The sequence below is a fragment of the Macadamia integrifolia genome, chromosome 12 (assembly GCF_013358625.1).
Source record: "Macadamia integrifolia cultivar HAES 741 chromosome 12, SCU_Mint_v3, whole genome shotgun sequence".
NCBI lineage: Eukaryota > Viridiplantae > Streptophyta > Magnoliopsida > Proteales > Proteaceae > Macadamia > Macadamia integrifolia.
In genome coordinates this window covers 2814366-2841816 of record NC_056568.1, presented here as the reverse complement: position 1 = coordinate 2841816, position 27451 = coordinate 2814366, and the positions used below count along the sequence as shown (strand labels likewise).

The window sequence follows — 27451 nt, the reverse complement described above, 5'->3', positions numbered from 1 at the left end:
GTTCCTATTTCTATCTTTCTCTCACATTAAATGAACTCTTTGTCTTCTATTTATGAGACCGTTCCGTCATCCCTAATTAATGCATTTCCTTTGCCTCTTGTTCAAGAGGCCTCTCTCAAAAAAAAAAAAAAAAAATCAAATCAAATCAAATAAATTATATTTTTATATTGTGTAGATATTGATGGACCCATTTTTATAACGCTAAACCAGTGATTGAAAATAAAGATATTGTCATTATTTAAATTATGAATTGATAGGGGTAGTTGTGTCTTCCTATTTACTTTAATGTTAATAAATCAACAAAAAAGGGTTTGGGGATAAAAAAATTTCTCTTAGGGGTTCTCAAGAAATATAAATTAGGTTCTCAAGAAATATAAATTAAGTACAGATTTTGGGTCATTAGATACTTTCACTTTTTTTTTGGTAGATACTTTCACTTTAATTATTTGCTGGATCCTAATCCAGGGAGTTGGGACTGAATAGTCAAAAACCACACCAACTTCCTTACGTGACAGCAGTTATCTGATCCAGTTTATTTAAAAAAAAACATTAATATCTATTTTGCTGAAGTATGATGACAATAGTTCACTACCTTGCACTTGTAAAATGACGAGAATATCCATGAATTCCTAATATGTTTGCTGTTTTATTTATAATCTACTATTGGGCCATGGATTTAGGGGACGGTATCGGTATCCATCCTCGAATGTAGAAAACCTTATTATCATTCGTTTTTCTCTCTCTCCCTTCACATGAAAAGACTTCTTTAAGCCTTTTTATATTTCCTCTCTTTATTGGTGCTCCCTTATGCTGCTTGCTTAAAAATCCTTTCCCAAAAATAAACTATAGTCCTACAAGGCTTCCTGAGTTCGACTCTCACTAGGCACACCTTAGGCCACTCACACAGGGTGTTTGGTGTTTTTCACTGCTTTCAATGAAAGTTGAATTGTTCTCATTCAACCCCGGTATGACCCAATCCATGTAAGGGTGTCAAATTTGAACAAAAACTGAAAACCGAATCCAGTTCCAGACCAAATACCCTGAACCAAATCCAACCCATTATAATATGGTTAAATCCAGGATCTGAAAAAAGTATTTATAATTCGGTTCGGTTCGGTCCGGATCTAGATTTATGCCAAGAACTGACAATTCTAATCGAAACCAGACCAAATAACTTAATGTCATTTTTTCCTCTTTAACTAAAAACTTGACGTAACTTATATAAAAACCCAACATAATCAACCACCTAAATGATAAATCATCTAATATAGTTTCAATTATAGTCCAACTCTAAAACCCCTTGTCTGTCACTTATCATTTAGGAGATTGATTGCTCAAGATCATTAACGATATTTAGTTTCAATCACCTAAATGATAAATCATCTAATAGAATTTCAAGTAGTGAAATTAACGATATTAGAAGCTCAATAGATGATCGATTGCTTACGATCATTCGACATGGATACATGTCCATTGATAACTCATGATTTTTTGTTCATTCTTTTGTTGGGGAAGACCAATAACCTAGTGAATGAGCATTTATATTTTGTCTTCTGAATAGCAGCTGCATAAAAAAATTGAATTTGAAATTGGATACTGGAACCAAATAAGAACCAAATACAAAACCCGAATAGGAACTAGAACCAGACTGGAACCGAATAGGTCGGGTATGAGTACTAATTTCCATAACCGAGACAGGACTTGGTCCGGTTCTGGATCACACTTACACTCCTTGGAACTAGAACTAAAACCGGACCGAATACCTCATTCCGGACAAATTGACACCCTTAGGTCCATGCGGTTGTGGGATCAATATGGACCCGCGGGACTAGTCAGATCGAAGGCTTGGATACCCATCAAAAAAAAAAAAAAAAATGTTATAAGCAATCATCAATTATAAGGCATCCGTGATTATCGAAATATAAATGAAGTTAGATAAGTATATGGTGAAGTGTTCTTAACTTGAGAGCGTAGCTCCTATGCCTGTGTGAGACCCAATCAGCACCTCTCTTTTGACTAAGAGGGGGGGGGAGGACAATGAGAACATTTTATAGGGGAAGATGAAAGAGACAGAAACAAGGTGCATGCACGGGAGACACTCAGACAGGAAACTTTCTTCCATGAGCATAATTACTGAAATATCCCTAAATAGTATCTATGCACCCTTTGGTGAGGAGATCATATTTCATTCTAGTATCTATACTTCATAATCTTCATTGCCAAAAGTACACCTGAAAGCTGGAATTCCATAAAAATGATATGGACAAAACTACCACTGCACCAGGACACATACTACCCTCCTTATCAGCAAAAGGGAATCTAAATTCTTACGGTGAGACGTAGACAAATTGTCCATCTGAGAGACTATTGTTTTATCTTAATTTGGTGGAAGTGAAGGGTAGTTTGGGAATAATAAGAGAAAACGTGACAAAAATATCACCATCTATGACTACGTTACGGGCCTTGCGGCCTTCGGGCCATGTAATGTTAAGGTTGCTTTTGAAAAGGAAAAGAGAAGGCTGTGGAGTGTGATGTGGTTGGGACGTGGCTTACTTTAGTGCTTTGGAGCGAAGAAGGTTGGAGAAGGATTTTCTTCGTTTTTTAAAAAGGTGAGGTAACCCAATAGATTCTGGATTTCCTCACATGGACAGTCTGTCATGGCCGTGGTTTTGTTAAAGAACTAATGGTGGTCTTGAATCTTCGACCCAAGTAGGGCTCCACACAACCTCTCTTTCCCTCCTCTCCTCTCCACTATTATATCCCCCTTCTCTCTCTCTCTCTCTCTGTCTGCTCCAATCCTTTTCTGTCTCACTTGGCTGAGATCGAGCTTTCATCGTCGGTTTTAATGGCGTCGATTCTTGAATCTGGCTGGCTGGTACTGTTTCTACTACTCTCTATTGTTGATTGCACTTTTACCCGGTTATTCATAGTTTTACGTTTATCAGTGGTTTCTTGTTCGAGGAATGCAGGATTGAGTCGGTTTTGATTTGTTTTCCTGTTTTCTTATATTTGTTGGTAATTCGAGTTTTGAATATATTGGAGAGTAATGTTTGGGAATCTTTCAAGAAGAGTAGGTTTTTATCGGCATGCAGTAGATACGTTTTTTGATAGGATAGGATTTAAATATCTTTTTAATGATAAATTGATGATGTTTAACCGAGTATTCGATGATTAGTTGAATTGGACTGCTTTATTTCTGATTGAGATGTTCTTCCACATTCCATTTTTTTTTTTTCAATGGAAGAGGAGTTGATGAATGGATGCTCGAAAAAAGTCTAGAATCGACAGATATCGCCTTGGTTATCTTTCACCTTCAACTAGTAGAAGCAGGAAAATAATGCCTGGACTTTGAGATTTCCCCCCCTATTTTATTCACATTTAGGTTAATCTGCATGTTGTGATAATGGTTTCTGTATGTGGATCTGTACTCTGTAGTGCTGATTAAGTTTGGTATAGGTTTTATATGTTCTACTTTCAGTTTTGTGATAACCCCAATTGTCACGAAGCATATTTCTTGTCTGATTAGATGACTTCTTGTTGTATGTGATACAGTACCTGATCACTCATTTCAGTGATTTTCAACTGGCTTCTCTGGGAAGTTTCTTTCTTCATGAAAGTGTCTTTTTCTTGTCGGGACTTCCTTTCATATTTCTTGAAAGGGCAGGATATCTGAGCAAGTACAAGATTCAGGTACTTTCTCTTTTCTCAGATTTCTGAATAATGATTTCAAATGAAGAAAATGATAGCTTGACTGGTTCTGTTTGAGTGAGTTCCTGGAATCCTTCAAATGGGTGACTTGTGGTAGTGACCCAACAATCATGTGGCTGGAAATGGATTGGGGTATTATTGCCATGCTTGGTTTTATTTTGGCATTTACCCCTCATGGGAAAGTTTTTTGTGTTGGCTCCTCCACAAACAGAATAGGAGGGTGTTGAGAGGATCCTCAAATAGAACTGGTGACTCTTGGAACATTCACTTGCTGGATGTTACTGTTATTTCTTCGAGTACTTGGTTATTGTCTCTATATTCTATGTAGTCATTTGCAGACAAGGCATATGTATAGCAAGCTCTATAGTGTCATTTTCTGGATGAATATTCTTTATCATAAGGTTTAACATCTGTACTGTTATGTGATATAAGTGCCTGGTGCTCATGGAAGGTTGTTCAATGTTGATCTGATGGTGCTTTGGTTTTCTTCAATGTTATACTTCTTCCTTTATTCAACCCAACCTAATGCGTACTTTTCCTTAATTCAGAAAATGGACTTCCTTCAGAATTATGAAATGACCAGTCTATGATTTTTTTTTTCCATCTCTAGTGCTACTGTTTAGATCAGGATTAGAAGGTGTCTTCAGTTATATAGAAATTTACTTCCTCATTTAATCCATTACCTTGGCCATATCCAGCGTATTCATCAAGAGGTTCATTCCTTGCTCTATATTCAACTCATTCAGCCTTAGTTCCCCTTGCTTATTTCCTTGTTTTTTAAAGTAGATTCTTTAATTAGGGGAGAAACAAGTTGTTACTCTGTTGCAAATTTGCCTTCAAACTTTTCAAGCAAGTTAGCAATAACAGAGCCATAAAAAAAAGGTAATTTTTAGTTAAACCAATTAGAGACATGTTGATTTTACTGTTCTTTGTGTATTCACTTCCTCTGGACTCTCCTACAAGATCGAAATGTCTCACTGTCTCATGGCATTCCTTATATTTTCATTCTTCCTTTATGTAATATTGACAACACAGTTATTTATGTATGTTTTAGATTATGGGAGGGTTTTTATTTCATTCTATTCTACAGCAACTCAACTACATGTCTACATCTCAGCCTTATCCCAACTATATGGGTCAGCGACATGGATCCTTACCCTCCAATCAGCTCTCTTCAAGGTCATACTTGATACAAGGCCTAAGCTATGCATGCCTTTCCTCACCATTTCTCTCAGAGTTATTTTAGGTCTGTTCATAGCTCTTTTAGCTCCTTCAATCTAAATCAAATCACTCCTCCGAAGCAGCATCTTAAGGCATCCTTTGAATATGGCCATGCCACCTCAAATGACTTTCTCTTAACTTTCATACTATTCCAGTTGAGTAGTAACACCCTTGTGGAAAGGCTACCTTCATGGAGAAGTATAGAAAACATTCTCCTTGTTAACATTCATTTAGATTTCCTACCTTTAGATCTGAACTTACACACAAAAAGTATCATAAATAGTGAGAGAACAAATTTGTTGTGACGTATCTTACTCTTTCATAAGTATCTTTCGAGTTCAATGAGCAATTAGGTATTTTCTGTATATGCTCCCTCAATGAGCTTTCATCCTTATCTAAGTTGTTGTATTCTCTCTCTCTCTCTCTCTCTCTCTCTCTCTCTCTCTCTCTCTCTCTCTCTCTCTCTCTATCACTCACTATTCCATCTACACACATTTTGTTAGCAGTACATTTTCTTGCAGATATTTCCCATTTATCTCTAACCTCTCATGTTTCTTTCTGGAAATTAAGAAATTAAATTAATAAGACAATTTTAACCTGCATTATATAATTTGAATAATGCAATCATAGCTTAGTAGTGATTGGATGTCCCCTTCTGATCAGTTGCATTGGTTGGGAAACATAAAAGTTCTAGGAATGTCAGAATTGCTTTTAGAGTACAGCCTACAGAGAAATCTTATAAGTACCTTATCAGCAAATTAGTTGGCATACTTTTTGTTGCTACCTGTTGTTTGTATATACGCAAACAAAAGGATATGTGGTAATATCTCTGCTTCTCTCAATTCTGAGGTTCATCTTATTTCGTGAGTATAATGGGGGAAAAAGATTTTTGTTTTACCATATGAATCTGGAATCACTTTCAGTAGTTCATGTATGACCAGGTTGACACCATTGGGGTAGAATCACTCTAGGAGATCCCATGTGATGAAATGCCATGATTATGAAGATACCAAAGCTCTATTGATGCTTTAATCTCTGATTTCATCCAATGTAAAAGTGAGGGGGATAATCAAGAAAGCACTAATGAGAAATATTAGGAAAACCATGTCTATGCAACTGTAATAGTGTTGAGTGTTTTGATTTACATATTGAAATGCAAATTATAGAATTTGATAGGACTTAAGATCCAAGTCGTAAATTGTGTAGTATTGTTTGTGCAAGGGTTCAGATACATTAAGTTACGATTGTCGATTGGATTGCATTGTGACTTGTGAGATTAGATCATGAATATTAAGATTCTAATCATGGTAATTCCCTTTTGCCATTGTCTTTTATTTGACATATTAGCATTCATTTTCAAATTCTCATGTTCGCATCTTGCTTGACCCACATTTCTGGTCTAATTAGTAATTTGTGGTTGCAGTCCAAAAATAACACACCAGCTGCTCAGGAGAAATGTATTACGCGCCTATTGTTATATCATATCGGTGTGAACTTGCCGCTCATGATATTGTCCTATCCTGCATTCAGATACATGGGCATGCGAAGTACTCTACCATTGCCGTCCTGGTATTTTCAGGTTCTTTAGAGGCTAAATCTTCTAATATCCAAGCATTGGGCTATAATTTATGCTTTTATTGTTTTTGAATGAGCTGTTTCAATTCCTTCTGTTTTGATGAAATCTGCAGTTTTCTATTTATTTTATTTAGCAATGTCCCGCTTGAAGTGATTCTAGAAATTCATATTTTTTTCAGGAAGGTAGTTTTGCTCCAAATACTATTTTACTTCATTCTTGAGGATTTTGTGTTCTACTGGGGCCACAGGATTCTGCATACTAAATGGTTGTACCAGCGTGTCCACAGCGTCCATCATGAGTGTGTACCACAGCTTTTACCTTTTACAAATTGTTTAATGAAAGTTTCATTTCGGTTCCTTCTTTCTTTGGTGCTCTCATAGTTGACTTGCAATGGACAGATATGCAACTCCATTTGGACTGACTTCTGAATATGCTCATCCTGCTGAGATATTGTTTCTTGGCTTTGCTACCATTGTGGGTCCTGCTATAACTGGTCCTCATCTGTTCACCCTATGGTTATGGATGGTATTAAGAGTCTTGGAGACAGTTGAGGCACATTGTGGGTATCATTTCCCATGGAGCCTCTCGAACTTGTTTCCTTTTTATGGGGGGTGAGTTCATGTCTTCTTGGCTTGTTGGTAACTGAGGGTTCTTGTTGTTTGTCTATTTTATCTTGCTGTGCCTGACATTTTATTGTTCCAATTTCACAGGGCTGATTTTCATGACTATCACCATCGTTTACTCTTTACAAAGTCTGGTAACTACTCGTCAACATTTGTTTATATGGACTGGTAAGTTATTTTGGCCTGTGTCATATTATCATATGTACTAGACAATCTTTTCAAAATTGGGAATCTTATCTCCATCCATTTCATGATTTTCAATGATAAGATTTTATGATAATTCCTTTGTCATGCAAGTTGAAATTATCTTAATTGGTTCTAATAAATCATGTTTTCTAGTAATGCATATCTTTTCTGTTTTCTTGCAATCTGTGCCCTAAATGATCTTATTGTCTTCAATTTTGAAACTTGCTCAATTGCTGATCACTGTCTTCAAATCTAGTGTCTTTTTCATCAATTCGGCAGGCTACACGTAGAATGAGATTAAATTGTTTAGGATCTTCCTCCCCCGCCCCTCTTCCCTAATCAACATCAGCATTTTTCAGTGGGAAGTTTAGTGTATAGTGGTGTAATAAGAGTGCAATATAGTCCCCACCTCAAGTCATGGAAGTAGAGGAGGTCTGCGAAAGTGAGCATGCAAGAAGATACCAGAGGAAGAAAGAAGAAATCCTGTAGTCTAGATTAAAGCATAGGGAGTGACCTAACATACAAGCTAGAGCATATAAGAAAGATCAACCATAGAAGCTATTTAATTGCTTAGGGGACTAGTGGAAAAATTTAGAGCATATAAGAAAGATTTTCATATGGTCTTTACTGATTTGGAAAAAGCTTCAGATAGAGTTCCTTAAGAGTTAATTTGGCAGGTTTTAGAGAAGAAAAATGTTTCGAGTATATATATATATATATATATATATGGACATAATTAGAGATATGTATTGGTATGTACTATGTAGTGATTAGTGTAAGAATTATTAGGGTAGGGTAGTTGATGCAAGCTTTGATACCAAATGATGGAAGCTCCCTCACGAGATTGCCCGAACACTAGGATCGGAAGAGTACTTGACTTTGTAGATAATATCAATTTCGGACAGAATGACCTTCTGCCAGTAATTTGGGGATATCTCTTTGGTCCGATATTGATTTGGGGTGATTCAAATTGAGAATTAAAGATAAGAGGTGGGGCTACAACTTTTGTGAGATAGGAATTTTTTTGAGATTTTCTGTGGAAGAATTCTTAAAATAACCATAAAGGTACTGGACTTACATAGATCCGAATTTAGAAATGAAAAAAAAAAAATGAAAATGGATAGATGGGGCTGAAGTGCAACTCTTCTAGGATGATTGCAGCACCAATGGGGATCTTGCAACTCTTCTAGGATGCAAGTGAAATAGAAAATTCCAACTCTTCAAGGATGGAATGAAACTTCTTCAAGGTTTCAAAGAAACTCTTCTAGGTTTCAAAGTAATCTCTCAATTGGAGAACCACAATTTGATTAATCAAATTCAATTAAAAACTCTTCTCATTATTTTTTTACATGCTATCTTTGGTGGCCTTTTATAGGCAAATAAAATTCTAAAATCTCAATTTCTACCCCTAAGATCCTAAGGTTGAGATTACACAAGAGAAGAAAAGAAAGATGGTAGAGAAATCCCACTATCTTGAGTTGCTACAAAAGTATGTATTGTCCAAGGTCTTGATGCAAGCTTCAAAGTCTTGATTCATGTTCAAGATAAGTAGTGACTTCCAAGTAGGCTTTCTTTGAAGCTTTCAAGGGAAGAGAAACTTATTGACTTAGGGAAGAGCAAGAAAAACTTAAAGGAATCTCTTAGGGACTCCTAATGATGGATTTGCTCAAGATTGTTTGGGACAATTTTTTTAGCGCTTGGTTCCTTCTTGGCCTTGGTTCAAGTTGGTCAAATGAGCTTTACTGTCTTGGGCTTTGACTTGATGGGCTTGGGCCTGCATCAGTCATGAGTTCCCAATAATAATAGTTGGATTACACCAAGGTTCAACTCTAAGCCCATATTTGTTGCATTAATCATGGATGAGTTGTCTGGGGCCATTCAAGATCAGATCCCTTGTTGTATGATTTCTGCAATGATATTTTTTGGTGGATGAAACAAATTTTGGGATAAATGCGAAGTTGGATTATATATATCAAATTTGGAATCAAAAGGTTTGTAGGTAAGTAGAGAAAATACAAAGTATATAATGTGTAACTTTGGTAACAATAGGACTGAGAGTGGGTGGTGAAAATTGATGATAGTTGGGTACCTAGGTTCAATTATGAATAAAGATGGAAAAATAGAGGAAGATATTATGCAGTAAAAAAATAACATTCAAACAAACTTAATGCAGCTAAAATGAGGATGTTGTGGTGGATGAGTGGTAAAACAAAGAAATAAAAAATGAACAAATGAGAAAATTAGAGCAAACTTAGGCGTTTCCCCTTTCCATGATAAGTTGGGAGAAACTTGTCTAGGAGGCATGGACATGTGCAGCGGAGGCCTTTGAATGCCCCAGTACAGATAACTGATTTATTTCAAATTAAAGGAGCAAAAAGAACTAGATGTAGGCCCACAATAACCATGAGAGAAGTATTGAGGAAAGACATGTATAGCTTAGGACTGGATTCTGGTATGGCATTGAATAGAGCCGATAGGAGAAACGGGATCCATGTAGCCGACCTCGTTTAGTTGGGATAAGATTGAGTTGAGTGACCCAACATTCACATCAAGTCTAGAAACACCTGTTTTAGTTAACTCGTCTCGTGGTTGAGTTGAGTGACCCAACATACATACCAGGTCTAGAAACACCTGTTTTTGCTACTTGTTTTGTAGGCAATTTGATAGTCCTCGGCCTTCATTGGTATGGCATGTTCATCAAAGGTGCTTTTTTGTCATATTCTCTGTGATAGTACCCCCTGATATAGACTATCTGATCACAACGGATGAATCATTGGGAGTAGACGCTTATGGAACCCAACTATTGTTCTCCTTGCTCCCTCTTTCTATTCTTTTTCCCCCCTTGTTTCTGTGTGTTCATCTGATTCTCTCTCTCTCCCTCTCTCCTGTTCTTTGTTTGGATATGTGTGCATGCACAGAAATGCTTGTGGTGTAGATACATTTCTGCCAAAACACATGCACACAAAGTTGATAAATGCAAAGTTATCGAAGGATGCTTTAGAATTAGCTTGGCAAAAGCAAGTTAGATGGTGATGCAGTTCCTTAAAATATGCTTGTAAAATATGAGGGTAAAGGTATGACTAACAAACTAAGAAAGGGGAAAGCTTGTCCTTTGCATTTTGCAATAGCTTTTGCTCCTTCTGGCTCCACAGGTATTGACAACACGTCATGGGCTCTAGTTGGACAATTCCCAAGGATTTGAAAGGGCTGTGGTCAAAGAAGGTTACATTGTGGTGGCAGGGTGATTTATCAAGAGTTCTGGAGATACACAAAGGCTATGAAATCTCATTATCTCATCAGACAAGCCTTAGCCCATGCTTCTTTTAAAATCTCACTTCTATCAGTCAATTGAAAGTAAAAGATTGGTAGACACTCTGCCATAGAGTCATCTAATTAAGGAGCTGCTGGATAATTCCCAGTTTGTCTCAAGAATGCCATAGTAACATTGTTCTGTTGCTGTTTGTCTTGGTATCCTATAGCCCATAGGGGTGGTGCCATGATGGCTACTTCCATTATTTGCTTCTTGTTCCTTACTTCTCGGGGTTGGGTCCTGCATGCTTAGTGCAATCTACTTTCATGTCATATATTTGTCGACACTTGTTTGATTTTGTATACTTGACTGCTGGATTTCACATATGGAAAATAGCTTTGAAATTCAGATCGACTGGAAGTAGGTTAAAATTTTGGCCTGGATATGGAGAAAGAAAATCAAGGCCAAGGATGTTGGGTTTAGTCTTAAAACCCAACCCAACCCACCCAACCCCAACCCCAACCCCAACCCCAACCCCAACCCTTCTATGGGAATTTGATGTATACCTAATGGAAGGGACAGTTGAGTTTCAATCCCAAAAGACAATTTGACTTCCTAAGGAGCCAACTACAAAGGGGAGAAATTCTTCAAGCTTTCTTGAGAAAGTATATGGCTTCTGTAGTTGCTGTTACTCCATTAAACAACAAAATCTGTAGTTGTCTAACAGTTAACAGATAAATCAAGAAAAGAAGATACTCATTTTTAGAGGGATCTTGTTAGTAGCTTTCAAAAGATCTTTTATAGTTGGTTGCTGGGATGGGCTTACTTGCAACTTTAGGGCTCAGCGTCACTGTGCGATGTTGTATGATCTATTATTAACATGCATATGTACTATGGCACCATCATTTGAAGCCCAGCTTGAAATTGCTGGGTTGGCCTATCTGACCCATAGTTAGCAAATTCGGATTCGGGAATTATTCGGGCGGAGAATTATTCGGAATAATCCGATTGATTAATTTAAGGATTCGGTCAAAAAAGCGGTCAAAAAAGCGAATATGATGTTTTGTTTTTTGTTTTTTGTTTTTTAAATATTGTTTTAGTGGACCGAATAATTCGGTTTAATTCGGTTCGGCCAGAATTATTCGCGTTTTAAATTCAAATTAGTAAAATTCGGGTTTTTTTACCGAATTTTATTTTTAATTCGGATTCGGCCAGAATTTTTTATTTAATTCAGAAAAATTCGGTTCGGCCGAATAATTCGCGAATTATTTGGCCGAATTGCTAACTAGGATCTGACCTGTCAGAAGTTGGCTATTCCATCTGTATTTGTCCACTTTTCGCCAGAAGATGACAATTAACGTTAGAACTCCATTGACCCGACCAGGTTGGGTGATTCAAGCTGTTTGAGCTGCCTGGGTTGACCAGCTCAAGCAGTTCACTTATGATTCTTTGATTCATATGTGAGATCTGTTTAAACTTTATATTATGAGGTCATGGGACTTTGGTTCCGTCCAGATGAGTTGAGCTGTGACCCAGTCCCTTTTATGGGCTGCTAAATTGGTTGGCTCAAAAACATTAATATGAGAGATTGTTGAAAATTTATATCATGAGGTCATGGGACTTTGGTTCCATCCAGATGAGTTGAGCTGTGATCCAGTCCCTTTTATGGGCTGCTAAATTGGTTGGCTCAAAAACACTGATATAGTTGTAGGAACGTCCTGCTTCCTGCTGGGGCACAAATGCAGTCAGCTTTGGATTTTTGTGTGCTAAATGACATGTCACAGAAGCATAAATTTTATCCTTGTGGTCTTGATTTACAAGTTGGAGACAGATGCAGAATGCGTACTAGTTTACGTTGTGCTTCAGAACTTTGCAAGAAAATTATATCAATCTGGTCCCTTTCTGCTGATGTTGAATGTTCTGAACAAATCATTAGGTTGCTTGATAAAGTCAGAGAAGTGTGGTGGGTGGTGATCTTGCACAGAATCCTATTCTATTGCAAAATTCAGTTTAGACATTTTTGTTTGATGTTACGTAGCTAGAATTTGATACCATGGATTTCTATATGTTTATTCCCTTCTCTTTTGCTGTAATGCTAAAGAATATTGGGGACAAATAAGTTGGAAGAGAAATTGCCTGTGATTATAAATATTTCAGCATATGCATATAGATGATATGTCCTCTTTTCTTCTTGTTTCAGCATATACCTATAAAGAATTGGATTCACTATGTATTTGATGACTATTTTGAGTTTTTTTCAATCAACTTCTTTCTGTTGTTACTGCACAATCCCCACAAACTCATTTGGTTCATGTTGATTTGAGGAACTTTAAGAATAAGATTTGTTAGGAATCAAGACATGCTTCTCCTGTTGGACTTGATGCTGCTGTAGACCCCTTTCAGCGTACTATAGCAGATTCGTCAAGGCATCGCCTAGGCTTGCAGGTGCCCCCTTTACTGGAAGGGTGCCTTGGTTGCCTAGCGATGCCTTGATACCTTGTTGATGCTGCCTTCATTTTTCCCTCCTATGCCTAAACACCATGACAACTATGCACTATCGTTCGAGAAATTTATTATGTGTTGATATGTATTCTTTCAGGATATTTGGTACAGACAAGGGTTACCGAAAGTTAAAGGCACTCAAGGATATTGGAGCTGTACCTGGAGAAAAGCAAATGTAGCGAAGAGATTGACTGGTTTGACGTTGGAGAATAGGTTTCTAGGTTTAAGGGCATCTTGAATGTCTTTCCTTTGCCTATCATGCCTGCTATTTGCTTTTTAATTGGTAGAGCAGGTTGTAATTTTTAGGTGTGCGACAATGTGGAAATCTTTGGAAGGCTTTTTGTTGTCTTCATGTTCTGCTCACTCCTGCCCATGGCATGAATGGAATGGAAGCATTTTCTGTTCTTTCATTAAACTTTCTGAGATCCTCCGCCACAAATCATCTGGAATGTGAAGCCTATTTTTTGGCGATGTTGATTGTAACAAGTTCATCTGGATATACCATGAACTGAAATGTAGAAATTTGTCGAAGTCTTTAATGGAAATAAATTTAAAGTTTGTTAACTGATGATGGTTATATGATTAAATGAGCTGCTCTGCAACTGTTGGAAATGCGTTTCGATGAAAGAATGCCTCGGGCTATGCTTAGAAGGCAAGAAATGGATAGAAAAGTTTTACACAAAACATTGGCCTCTTCTATTGACGTACTTTATGGGCAACGTAGAGAGGCCTGTTGGGATTTAAAATAATAATAATAATTAAATCATTTATTGTGATGGATATTTAGATGGTGGATCTCAATGCAACGGAAAGGTTGTTGCATTGCAATCTAGTGGTTACAGATTCAAGTTGGAAAACAACATCTTTGCGGAGTGAGGGTAAAACTATATATTTTATGACACTCTAGACCCTATAGTGATTGGAGCCTTGAGTGAGTTTCTCTGTGGCGCAACACAATGTTCGGCGCACATCTGGCAGTCAGAAATGCCTTGGCATGGAGTCCAAGGCGGTCACACGCAGCCCAAGGCAGCTTTACGTGTGGTTTTTGCCCTTAGACATTAGGGGCAAAATGATAGCCCTGTCCTTGTGAAATACCAAAATAACCATCTCTGTTGATGCCCTTGTGTGTTCTCTCATTGGTCTTTGCATGGGTATAGGTGCACGCAACAAGGTACCATTCTTACCTAAATTTTATTACATTTTGCAAATCAAATTCTTTTGGTTTAAGAATGAAAATAAAGATTCACAAAAGCCTTTTTTTTTTTTTACAAAAGGGGCACGCTTATATTTGCCACATGATAGCAAGCGTTCTTTCTCTCTGTATAATAACCCCTTGCGCATTGTACTGTTTATAATAGGGTCGGGCCAGGCTTGACCATTTGGAAGTCTTGAACCATGAATGCACATTTAAGTAAATGAGTCTAATTTTGGGGGCATAGAACGGTTTATAATCGGTCCGCTCGGTGCTGGGCTTTAATCGGGCTTCCTTAAACGGGCCTTAACTGCGCTTTAACGGATTAAGAACCTATTTCAATCTAAACGGGCTCTAAAAGGCCCAGAAATATGTTACACAGATATTTAATAAAGAAGAGAAGTGATATGAGATTATGACTGTTCTTTAAAATAAAATAAAAAAAAAAGAAGGAAGATTATGACCATTACAATTTGCAAAATAAAGCTTCATTAAATCAAATCCTATTACAAAGCAAAGGGTAAGAAAGTTTAATTAGTTTCTTATTAGTAGTGGCAAAATAGGAATTTTATGTAGTATTAAAGGGGGTCGGGCTACAACAAATCAATTTAAGCTGGACATATAAATGTGTCGGTTCGATCAGGTGCCCAACGGGCTAGCTACATGCACCGTGAATGTCCGTTTAATAAACATGTCAGGCTCAAGCTCGACACGTTTATTAATCTGGTCAATTTCGGTCAAGCCATAAATATACTTGGCTCGATTGGGCCTACTAGTGTAGGCTCAGAATTGACACCCCTAATGATACCCCATCCCATGCCCTTATTGGTGCTGCATGCCCACTAGCTTGTGGCAAAATAGTGGCGTGCCTATCTCTATCCTATTTTTCAAAGTTAGCTCAGTTTCCCTTCCTTTACTTGCAACCAGATAGAGTCTAAAGTTTTTCTACCACATGGAAAGAGAGTGCTTGTGAAGGAAAAGAAGGGGTAGAAGTAGGGGTCTTACTCCTCTTTTGTACTTCACAATTATCTTCTGCTCAAAACTGAGGAATTAACAAGTTGTTGAAACTCTATTACTCTCTTAAGTAATTTTAATTTTTCTTTTTTCTCACAAAAAAAATTTATTTGCTTTAAAAAAAAAAAAGTGTAGGTGATAACAACACTTACATAATTCCCAAGCTCATCATATCCCATCTGATATCTGCCACGTGGTATTTCACCTCATTGTTACATTTGATGCACAATTAGATCCTACCATCTCTAACCTAATTATCTATAAAATTTCAGTCCAACCTGAATTGTATACATGGAGGAAAAACTTGTCAAAATATCTGTAATAAGTAAAAAATAAGATCCAAGCTTATGGTCTTTCTGTCCAAACTACATTGGGAATAATTGAAAACTAGCTGTGGATAAGATTGAAATTGACCAAGAATTTAGCATGTGGTCTAATCCATGAGGGGACCCACCTATCAGTTGGGAATTGGGGATGTGTTAAACTTGGTAACTCTTGGGGTTGAATTTTACCTGGCTCTGTTGGGTATAGCCCAAGTCCAAGGGACCCTCCTACCCCCACCCTTCCTGAAATAATAATAGTATAGTAATGTAATGCAATAATAAGTATGGTCCAATAGGTCCCTTTGCTGACCCTACGTGGGTCCATATCTGGCCCCAGTGTGGGGCCTAACACACACAAAAAAAACCTTTAGTAATACTATGCTTTGCCATATTTATGGTCTAATTAAGCTAAAGCAATGGTTTGTTGACTGGTCAAAGGAAAGCTTTGTAGGAATCAGAAAGATGCTGTGGATGAGGCTATGATCATTCAGAATAAAGCTTTTTTTTTTTTTTTTTTTTTTTTTTTTGACTTTGGATGGTTATAATAAATCCATTGAATTGGACGAGAAAATAAATGATTTCAGCATGTGTGACTGTGTAATAATGAAGATAGATTATGAATTTGTTTTTGAGTATGTTGAATATTCAAGGCTTCAAGCACGTAAGTGCAATGTCACCACCCATATGTTAAAAAAGGTGATGACTTGGTGTGGTAATTAGGTCCATTTCAGTTTCAGATTACTTCTTTGCGAAGTGTATTAATACTTATAGAAGTCAAAGGCTGTTTCATTGATGAGATCAATTCACATAGCTATCTGTGAAAGAAAAAAAAAAAAAAGTCTCAAATGCTCTATAATGGGTGGAAGGAGATAATTGCATTATAAGATTTAGAATATCTTTTGAAAGTGGGGACTTGCAAGAACCCTGATAAAGATGATCAATTGCCCATTGCCAAGGGTGGCGTCTATTGTCTTTAGGAAAATGTCAAGAAACATGACTTAGTCTATATTTAACATTTGACAAAGCAATAGTTGTAGTACCATCAAGTTCGTAGCTACAAGATTGGTGAAAGGCAGTGATAATTAGGTCCATCTCTCTCTCTCTCTCTCTCTCTCTCTCTCTGGTAATTATGTCCATTTCACTCACTCTCTCTTATGTGTTTGTACATCTAAACCATTGTCTAAATTCCTAAACTGAGGCTTCAGAGTGATTATTGAAACAACGTAATAGATAAGTTTATCTCGTGTGAGAGAGATAATGACCAGACATTTGAAAAGAAAATATAAAAATCTTGCCTGAGAATGCAAGGGTCATCATATATTTAAAGCATGGATTTAGTTCATATTTTTTGGCATAGGTCTCCGAAGATATCAATATTGATACTTATACGAATTGACCGATTTGGACACCTCAATCCATAATCTAGTGAGAGGAGTACACCCATGAGAAATGATGAACTGGTCTCATACGAGGCACAACGTGAAGAGGATAGATATATAGATAGAGGGAACTAGTGCTAGGATAAACTTTGCAGCCGGCTCAAATTACTTTTTTTTTATTATGTAATTTAGAATTCTTGAAATTTAATACCACCATAAGCTTATGACCATAATTTAGGAAGAATACTCTTACCTTGGCTATCAATACCATTGAATTAGCATGGGAAAATTAGTTTCCACAAAATATAGTGAGGGATAGAAATAAATAATAACATGAGAGTCTAATCACATTACTAATAGAGAACATAGACTCATGTAAATATTGTATTAACTTGATATACATCGACACCAAGCATGACTGATATTAATTATCAAATGGCACCAATTCAGATATTTATAGTCAAAAAGTAAATTTTTAGTGGAAGCAACATGATACAAATCAATACAACGAATCCATATCCATATCCATATCCATATTGATCGTGATTAATATTCGCAGCAAATTAGCAATCGATACCATTGCGAATATCATGAACTAAAACCTAGAGAATAAATAGAGGTGAAGGAAAATATAGTTCATAAATCTTGTGATATAAAATTTTTTTCCTCGATTATGAATAAAAAGAACAAACTTTTTTTATGGATAAGCTTATGATATCATTTTATTCCAATTTTGCCTTGGAATGCTTTGAATGCTTATTATATTTATTCCATATTCCATTGTAGTGACTTCTTCGTCCTCATCCGACAAAATAAGATCTCATCTGTGGTCAGGAGTTTACTGCTACGAAACATATGTACACGTAATTGCCCTCTCAGTGTTCGCCATCTGTCACCTTTTTTCCTTGCAAATCCCACAAAATCCTAAACACAGAGCCACGAAACCAAACATCTCTATGTGGGCCCCCATTAATTATTACCAATGAATCAAACATGTGGGACCTCCCTAGATTTTTGATGCGACAAGCATTTCCAACACATGATTCGCTTGGTGGGCAGTGCCCACCACACCATTCGCTTCCATCCTCCTCCTCACCAAATATTTAGATTACATGAAAATAAATTCTATTATTGCACATTTTAATCATAAAACAAGATTTTTTTTTTTAACTTAGAATATATAAAAAAAGACATTGAAAATTCAATAAATATAATAATAAAAAATTCAAGTAAAATATTATTTACACAAAAAAATAAAGCTTAAGTAACAAATAATGAAAGATACAGATCAAACTATGCAATTTAGGATATCTTCACACCTGAGATAAACTTTCACATATCATTTCTATCAAATTCTTTAATATCAGACATTTTAATCATTAAAATTATATTTTAAAATAGGTTAATTAATTGGGTGCAATTCTATTAATCACACTTGCTTGTAATGTCGCACTTTAAGTGGGTTCCAAATTTCACAAAGAAGTAGAACATACTTCCACGAGTGTCAAAATAGAAAAAGTAATAAATAAAAAAATTTCTTAACTATTGAAAATTAAAAAATAATGAAGAAAAAAATATGCAATGCAAAATAGACCACAATTAAATGAGAATCCAAATTTTAGATGTACCTAATTATGGCGCCTTAATTTCTTCCATTCATTGTTTTAGTTTTTTGGGATTGACTTATTAAAGATTCAAGAATGCCATCCAAGCCTAAGCTTCACTTCTTAACAATTGTTAGAACTTTTTGACCTGAGCCCCATTGAAGAATCTTCAAGGCCAAGGAAATATCAATATATTCATTTTCAAAGATGACCTACAGTAGCATCAAGGATTGGGAATAATTTTGAAAGAGTTCCAACAAAACACCATTAAAAATAGAACTCAAGTTTCTTTTAACCAACGATGAAGAGGAATCTCTTTGGTCACAAAATCTGATCAAATGGATTGGTAAGGATCCACTTAGGGAAGAGTATTTCAGAATTTCTAAATGGAAGGTAGGAGTTAACATGACATTTTATTCTTCCAATAATTTAGTCATAATATCAAATCATCATAAGTGAAGAAAAACAATATCCTAAAGAATATGTACAAAGCAAAAAAAAAAAGACCCAACCCTTACCGCTGTGGAATCTAGCTAGAGAGGTCTTACGTATGCAACTTTACCCCCATTTTGTAAGGGTCTTAATCTTTACATTATGTGAATCATATCTATCCAAATGGCATATTACAAGTGAAAGAATTATACCCACTTTTATCGTATGAGATTTACATCATACACACTGCTATAATACAAGGTTATTTGATTCAAATTAATTATAAGAGAGATGACGAGAAAAGACATGCATAGCTTTAGACTACGAATGGATATTCAAAAAAAAAAAAAAAAAAAAAATCCATGTAAATTTAATTAGGATACAGTCCTGAGTTGAACAATGTGGAAAAAATTAAAACAGAAGATTCTCTTAATAAAATTTCCATTAATTAATACAATACATTTTGTTCCAATTAAAAATTATATATTTCCACAAAGAAAACAAGAGAGATGATGGCATTTCTTTTTCCACCATTTCATCTCTGTTTCCATTTTTCCTGTTACAGAAACCCTTCCCGTCTCTTTCCTTTCTCCCCAGGGCCCAGTCTCCAGAGCAGCTTCAACCTTAGAAACACAGTAATTACCAAATTATTAAAAAAAAAAAAAAACCCTAAAGGCTAAATCCCTAAAATTACACCCTTCACTGTGTACGAATTGAGTAGAAGAAGAAATCGAAAGGAGAAAAAAAGCAGCAGGGAACGACGTGCATCTACGTGTCCTTCTTGAGATCGATAACGACAACACTAACGTTGTCCGTACTATGCCTAGCAAGTGCCACCTTGGTGAGTAACACGGACGCATCTGAGCAACACTTGTCGGAAGTCTCGCCGGCGTCGCCGTCACTTCCCGGCGATGGAGGAGGTGACGGAGCCTGGCCATCGAGGCACTTCCTTGCAATACAACAGGCGGTGTCGTTGGACAATACATCCCATAACCCGTCGCTCGCCAGTATCAGACACTCATCTTCCTCTGTCCGATCTGTTATCGTCACCTCCGGTTCCGATATCACAAACGGCTTCAAATAATTGTCTCCTATCGCCCTTGACATGGCCAGTACTCCCAGAACCCTTGGTACGTCCCAGTATATCACCCGGCCACCGGCGGTTTCTATCCGGGATAACTCGTCCGGCCGATCAGGCTGTGAACCAGAAAAAAAAAAAAAATCCAAGTTCAGAATCCAATCAATAGCAGGTTTGAAGAGATCTTGAAGAGTTTCTATTTTGAATTTTGATTTTTGATTTTTGATCCAAGAAAAGAAAGGCGCCAAAATGACGCAGCGACGATGATCTACTATTTTGACGTGATTCGTATCCATCGCATGTTCATCCGTGCCTTCCGATCGAGATGGTTTCGGTTATTCCGCGATTGAATCGCGTAACCAACGATTAGTTTAAATGGCTATCACTACCAGTTCCGATGTTTAACTGTTTTGACTCTCTCTCGAGTCTCGACCGTGTATCGTATGGATACATCTAAGCCACATTGTTCTAGATCTAGAGAGGCTTCTGTCGTTCTGTTTGATTTCAATTTCCTAGGGTTCTAAGTTTCTTGTGGAATTGAACGTAGAGATTTTACGATAAATTTTTCACGAATCTCGTACTCACCTTATGATCAGTGGAGAGCGTAATGGCTTTCCCACCACGGCTGAGTACGGCACGGGAATCACCACAGTTAGCGACAATAATCTTATCCGGAGTTACGATGGCAACCACTGCGGTTGATCCTACAGCATCGCACTGTGGCGTTTGGAGCTCGCACCTGCAATTCGTAATCGGTTCACCGCTACTCCATTCCGTCACCTCCTTGTCCATGCGAGAGAAGCTTCGCTCCATCGCTTCCTTCCATTCTTCCGTAGTTGTTTCCCGATTTTCCAGCTCTTCTTTCACCAGATGATGCAGCCGTTCTTTACAAGATTTCGCCACCTATAGCAAGTCACAGATTATCATCAGTTCGATTCTCTTAAAGACGAAAGAGTGTGGTAAAAAAAGAAGGATGGAGACAGATCATACATGAGAACATCCATGACCGTCGTAAACGCCAAAGAAATGCAACCCTGAGGGGAGTAGATTATCTCGCCGGCAAAATGAGGGGTGAATAGCTACAGCGTCTTCCATGTCTCTTCTCCGGCCACAAACCGAGGTCGTACCATACTTCGGGGTCTTGTCAAACAACTCCGGCACGACATCGACGGGAGCTGGATTACCACAGAGGCTTAAGGTCAAACACTCCGGGGACTCACTGGAGACGTCGTTGGTTTCCAGTGAATCGTCCTTCACCTCCAAATCCAAACGAGGTTCCGGAGCCTCTGCTACACCACCGCAGTTCTCAACTGCATTCTCACACTCACGCGGTGATAAATCCGGGCAAACCTCTAGCTTTGGACGTTTATTCCCATTTTCAAGCGGTAAGGCCACGCCGGCGATGAACTTGAACCTACGAATCTCCATTCTCCGACGCCTTGCTGCTCGTGAACTGGGCTCGCAAGACGCCGCTGTGTCACTTCCGCTAACAACACCACAGCATATTTCGGCCATTAATTCCGCTCTCTCTATTTCTCTCTCGTCTCTATACCAAAACCCCCTCCTCCTTTCTTGATCCTCCAGCAATCGAAGACAAACTTGATAGAAAAGAATAAGAATCACTCAGACCCTAAAAATTCCTTTTACAGGTACAGAAGAAGAAGAAGGAGATGAAAACCCAGAGATGAAGAAATTGGAAAAATCTCTCCCTTCGTTCATAAAGAGGACGACCATCCAAAAGAGCTCTAACACAGGCCTTCCTCTTCCTCTTTCTCATGAGCAAGCAGCCTCGGGCATGCTGCCCGTGGTGCAGGTCACCATCTCGGGCAGCTCCTCGACAGGTACAGTCGGTGTGACGTAGTGCTTCTCCGCCTACTCAGGACATCTCAACCGTCCATCACACTTTTTCTTTGTCTCTCCTGTGGAAAACACAACACGTGTTTAACTTCATTGCATACTCATAGGCGTGGACCAATAATATTTCAACACGACTGAGGGATAACCTTCGTCTTTTTTTGACACGCATGTGGTCCTCTCCAGGTATTCGCTTTTTGGCGGGATTTATTATGATTATTATTTTTACTTTAATATAATTTTCGGTCCCCCGTTTATTTTAATTTAATGGAATAAAAAGACACGTGGTGAGATCATTGCTATTACGAGATCGTCATTAACGATTTTAATTGTTCCGTCTTTATTCCGTTCGTTTCCAGTTGTCGAATTATAAACGTCTACGTAACGGTGGCAGTTTTGACACATTTGGGCCCACATGTCCAAAATCCTTGAATGGTTATAGAATATCTGAGGGTCGGTCACCCTATTGTTCGACACGTGTTGTTATATGACGTAGATTGGAGACCGACCTCGTCGATCACAACCTGTCCACTAATGACGTGGCTTCCGAATATAAAAACTTCTCCGTGAAATATAAATAAATCCAAGTCAAATAAAGAACGATAGTTTACTAACTTGCGCTGCTGGTATACAGTATCCCCAAATAGTCTAGTAATCGGTTTGGTTTGGTTACTTACAACCCCACCTCCCACCCAAAAAAAACCCCGGTTTGGTTCTGGTTTGATTCAAAATACAAATCAATTAATAAACGGTTCTGAATAAATGATTCCAATTAAATTATTTTTATCGATTTCAATTCTAATTGTTAATTTTGGGTCTAATTGGGAATTAACCTATCTTGATTTGGTTTGAATCGTTTGATTTACATTCAAATTGTGACTTAAGAAATAGAAACGGATTAAATTAATATAAGTGATGTGAATTTAATTCAAAGCACTAGAATACGTTTATAGAATGCCAAGTAAGGGTGTCAATTTGGGACTAGAATTAAGAATCATCCAGAATTGTCCTACTATAATCTGGTATCAGATTGTCTCGTTAATAAATAGGATGGTTGCATGATATAATTTTGTTACCGAATAATAAATGAAACATGATAGTCCTAAGATAGAATTCCCAATGGTACCATTACCAAAATGCATAATAAGTATCATAATAGTCAGTGCTATTTCAAATGGTATATTTTATATTACTATGTTTAAGTTTGATGGCTATAATATGATGTATTTGGAAGGTCTTTTCTCTTATGCTAATTTCAACTGATGGACATTTAATTCTGATGCCATCAACTTGTTTGGTGATGACACAAATTTTATAAATTTGTTAATTTGGTCATCATAAATTCAATTGTTATTTTGAGAAACTTAAATGTGAACTTAGAGAGTTTGAGGAAATAAAACCTTGAAAACCTTTGGTCATTGCTGATGACACAAATTATATAAATTTGTTAATTTGGTCATCATTAATTTAGTTGTTATTTTGAGAAGCTTAAATGTGATCTTAGAGAGATTGAGGAATTAAAACCATGAAAACCACAAAAACCCTAGAAACCCTGAAATTCATAATGGTTTAGTGCTTTTGTATTTTAATTTGCTTGGGAAAAGAAGCCTAAAAGCAAATGTGACATCTACGACCAGACATAGAGGGGCCGAAATGCCCTTTCCTTCCCCTACCCTAATGAAAGATGGAAATTTCACTCTTATTGATGCTTATGTATACTCTCATGTTGGCCATTAAGTTGGCACAAGTGCCTTACTACCTTTTAGCCACATTGCTTCTCAAAGGATTCTCTCTTTTTGCTTTTAAAGTAAGGAGATCTTAGATCTCATGATAATGTAAAGATCGTACCTTATTAATAATTGAGGATGGCACCAAATTCCCATAAACTAAATAGGAGGATTGGCACCTTTGGTATCGATAACAGTATAGATCTATCTCAAATATCGAAAATTGTCCCAATTGACACCGTTAAACTGCCGAGACTCATAGGTTTTAAAATCGATTCAATAATATATCCATTCTTAAGTTTTAATCAGTTCAAACCACTGATTTATTGATTTAAAAAACGAACATAATCATTTAACTAACAGTTTTAATTTATAAAATAAAATCGAATCAATTTTTGTCCGAAAAATCAAATGAATTAGTAAACAGTTTATCAGTTTCGATTTAAACTCTTCAATTCGATTTTGATAAACGATTTGCAATTGGACACCTTTTCCCTTACGATTACTGATCACAACTTTAGAACGAAAAAAAAAAAAGGAAAAAAAAAAGTTGATTAATATAACTTAAAGGCTTAAACTAAGCTCGGGAATATGACACGCAGCCTCCTTTGGATCTCTTATCGAAATGTATGATTATTTGTTTAAAGTTCAATACAAATAGATTATTTTCCTACCAAACAAAAAAAGTATAAATGGATTATTTTACCGTATTTTATACTTTGATCTAATCCATTTTTTTTTTTTAAATATTTAGATCGTAATCACGTGCATATCTCTGGAGCGGAGGGGACACGTGTAAGCAGATGGAGTGAATGAGGCTGATTGGACAACGTGGATGGTAGGGGAAGAGGTTGAAAGAAAAATAGTGAAGCGTGGGGAGGACGCCACGTGTATGACATGGTTGTCAAGCAACGAAAGCTGTATTGACGTCTTTAAAAAAAAAAAAAAAAAAAGAGTAGTTTTAGCATGAAGGAATTCGTTGACACGTGAGTTGTGACGAAGAAAAAGAATTCTCAATAGTCGTTATTCATTAGTTATACTTAGGTTGCGTTTAATAATATTTCAGAAAAATGTTTTTGAAACTTTTTTGTTTTATGAAAATGAAAAATATGGAACAAAGTATTTGATGTATTTATGATGTGTTTCATTTTTTTTTTAATAAAAAGTAAAAAAAAAATGATAAAAATAAAAATTAACGAAACAACAAAAAGTAGTTTCGTCATTTTAGTTTTGTTAAAAATAAATAAATAAATAAGCATTTTTATACAAACAGAAATTTTCGTTTTTGACACGAAACGTCATTTCTGGACAGAAACATTATCAAACACAGCTTTACACTTACACCCAAGTTTCAAAAATTTGGAAATTGTCACGGGATTGGTCTAGGTCAACATCGTTTCGATACCGATATGGATCAGCCTAGATCAAATTATATTGGACAAATTTAATTCCTTAAAAAGAAAAATAAATTTTATTTCAATTTTACTATTGGTTCATACATTTGTATTGGGATCAGAAAGCTCGAGATTCAGGGTCAATCTAGGTTAATACTGACCTATTATGTCTAGTGATTTATAACACTTAAATTTACATCTTGATAGTGATTAATCCATGTGATGGAAAACTTTTGTATACATCTCAATCTTCAATGGTCAAATTCTAGTCCAAAGTAAACAAAAAAGTTCAAATTCTAGTTCAAAAGTTTAGTACAATTATTAAAATTCTATTAAATGGAGTTGATTAAAAAATATAAAATGTCATATTTTGTAATTTTAACTATTTTTTCAGTTAATTTTAAGCTAAAATTGTACAAATGAGATACTTGCTTGGTCCTTTATTATATGGACTAACCTATATGTCATCATGTCGCAAATAGTGTGGCGTTATATATCATTAGGCATAGTGACAGTAAAGAAAATTGTTATAAAATTTTTTAAATTAATAATATAAAATTTATCGGTAAAAAAAAAAATTACTTCACTCACAACTTTTCCCATTAAAGATGGTTAGCATAAATTTCCTCACTACATAGAGCAAGTTCAACAGAGCTACCACAACCGTCGAGACAAAAGCAATCAGAGATGCATTATGACCTTTGGACCACTAAAAAAAGTCATTATCTGTACAATGCTATTTCATTATTGGGAGAGGGTTCTTTGAATAAGCATGGTACTCTACATTATCTCACAATTATTATTTTTTATTTTTTATTTTTAAAATAATAATAATAATAATACATTGTGAGAAGCTTAGGCTCTGAAATCCTTTTCCTTCATTTTTTATATATTTATATTTCTATTAGTTTTATTTTATTATTAATCCAATTTACATTTTTTAAATTAACTGAGGCAAATGACCGATTTGGGCTGTCGGGCTTGACCTAACATGTTATCAAGTGATTAATCCATGATTACGTCTGGTGATAATTAATAGACTAATGTCGTTTCTGCGTTTTCTTGTTATGTCTGGTGATTTATAACACTTAAATTTACATCTTGACAGTGATTAATCCATGTGATGGATAACTCCTGCATGGTTAAAAAAAAAGAAAAAAAAAGCCATGAAAGCTACTTCACCAGGGCTAAATAGACTAATGATACCGTTTGATAACGTTTTTCCTGTTTCTGTATCTAGAAACAGTATAAACGGTTTTTTATGTTTTCAGAAATAAAAGTAGATTTTTTTTTATATTTGATAAACATATTTATCGAAACGTTTTTTGTAGACATAATGCCACTAGAAAACCCCAATAGTACCTTCTTATGCCCAAAAGAGAGAAAGTTCGGTTGCCTCTTTTTATGTTTAAATAGTTGAGAGATTTATTGAATACAATTTTTTTTTTCCTCCTCTCATATTCGTTTCTAGAAACGATGACTTGTTTCGTTAAAGTCGTTTCTAAAATTGTAAATAAACATAAATTTTGATTTATGTTTCTAGAAACGAGTAAAACGAAACAACTTTTTATCAGATGCTTTTTAGACTGTTTCTCCGTTTTTGAAAACAAAAAAACACAGAAACGACAGAAACAAAACGTTGTCAAACAGTGCCGTAGCTACTTGAGCCCGCGTCCGGACGATATTGATTGATCCGATCCGAGTTTTAGAACTATGTTGTTTATTTATTATTTTCATCCTGTGATGTTTCGTGGCCATGAAACGTGTTTAGTTGATGGAACTTGATTTATGGAACCCACATAATGCGATACCGTGATGCATGTAAGAATTTAGTACAGCCAAAACATATTAGTAATATGGGCAAATGATCAATAATGATACAGATTCAATATCAATACATAACAATCTTTATTTGGTCAAATATGAATTGAGAACGTAAGAGCACATGTGGGAATTGAGATCTTCCTCGAAAAATTTCTCCATCCTCAGAAGTATATTAGAGTTGTCATGCCGGGGCTTCAATACCATTTATTAGGACTTTGATAGAATTCACCAATTAAAAGCTAAACTTTATACATTTACATTGGGCTACTCACATCCAATATATATAATGCCAATATAAAGGAATATGTATGATTCAATTAGATTGATCTAAATGATGGTAATAATATTGAATTTAGATCCTAATAAAAAAGAAAAAAAATTTAGATGAAAAATAAAACTTTTCTCCGGTCAATTATATATTAAGGGCTATGTTTGTTTTAAAATCCGTAGCCGTTGATATATTTTCTCATCCATTTATTACCTAATCATTTTTGGTCTACACTTATCCATTCAATTGGTAGGTTTTGGTTTATGTGTTGGTTTCTCATTGTTCCAATAAACTAA

At 36.1% G+C, this 27451-nt stretch overlaps 2 protein-coding genes across 2 annotated transcripts; one reads left to right on the top strand and one right to left on the bottom strand.

Annotated features, from left to right (window-relative positions):
* The first annotated feature begins 2595 nt into the window (after positions 1 to 2595).
* On the top strand, positions 2596 to 13630 carry LOC122058151 (methylsterol monooxygenase 2-2). The gene is made up of 7 exons (XM_042620670.1): positions 2596 to 2875; positions 3553 to 3690; positions 6353 to 6498; positions 6684 to 6803; positions 6904 to 7116; positions 7216 to 7296; positions 13164 to 13630. Exons 1-7 carry the CDS (start codon positions 2846 to 2848, stop codon positions 13243 to 13245), a joined length of 810 nt encoding a protein of 269 aa, XP_042476604.1. The 5' UTR covers positions 2596 to 2845; the 3' UTR covers positions 13246 to 13630.
* A 5784-nt stretch (positions 13631 to 19414) lies between these two features.
* On the bottom strand, positions 19415 to 21842 carry LOC122056949 (probable protein phosphatase 2C 24). The gene is made up of 3 exons (XM_042618918.1): positions 21079 to 21842; positions 20674 to 20991; positions 19415 to 20207 (listed from the first exon to the last, which is right to left on the bottom strand). The coding sequence occupies exons 1-3, from the start codon at positions 21601 to 21603 to the stop codon at positions 19779 to 19781; spliced, it is 1272 nt and encodes a 423-aa protein (XP_042474852.1). The 5' UTR covers positions 21604 to 21842; the 3' UTR covers positions 19415 to 19778.
* Between the last annotated feature and the right edge of the window lie 5609 nt (positions 21843 to 27451).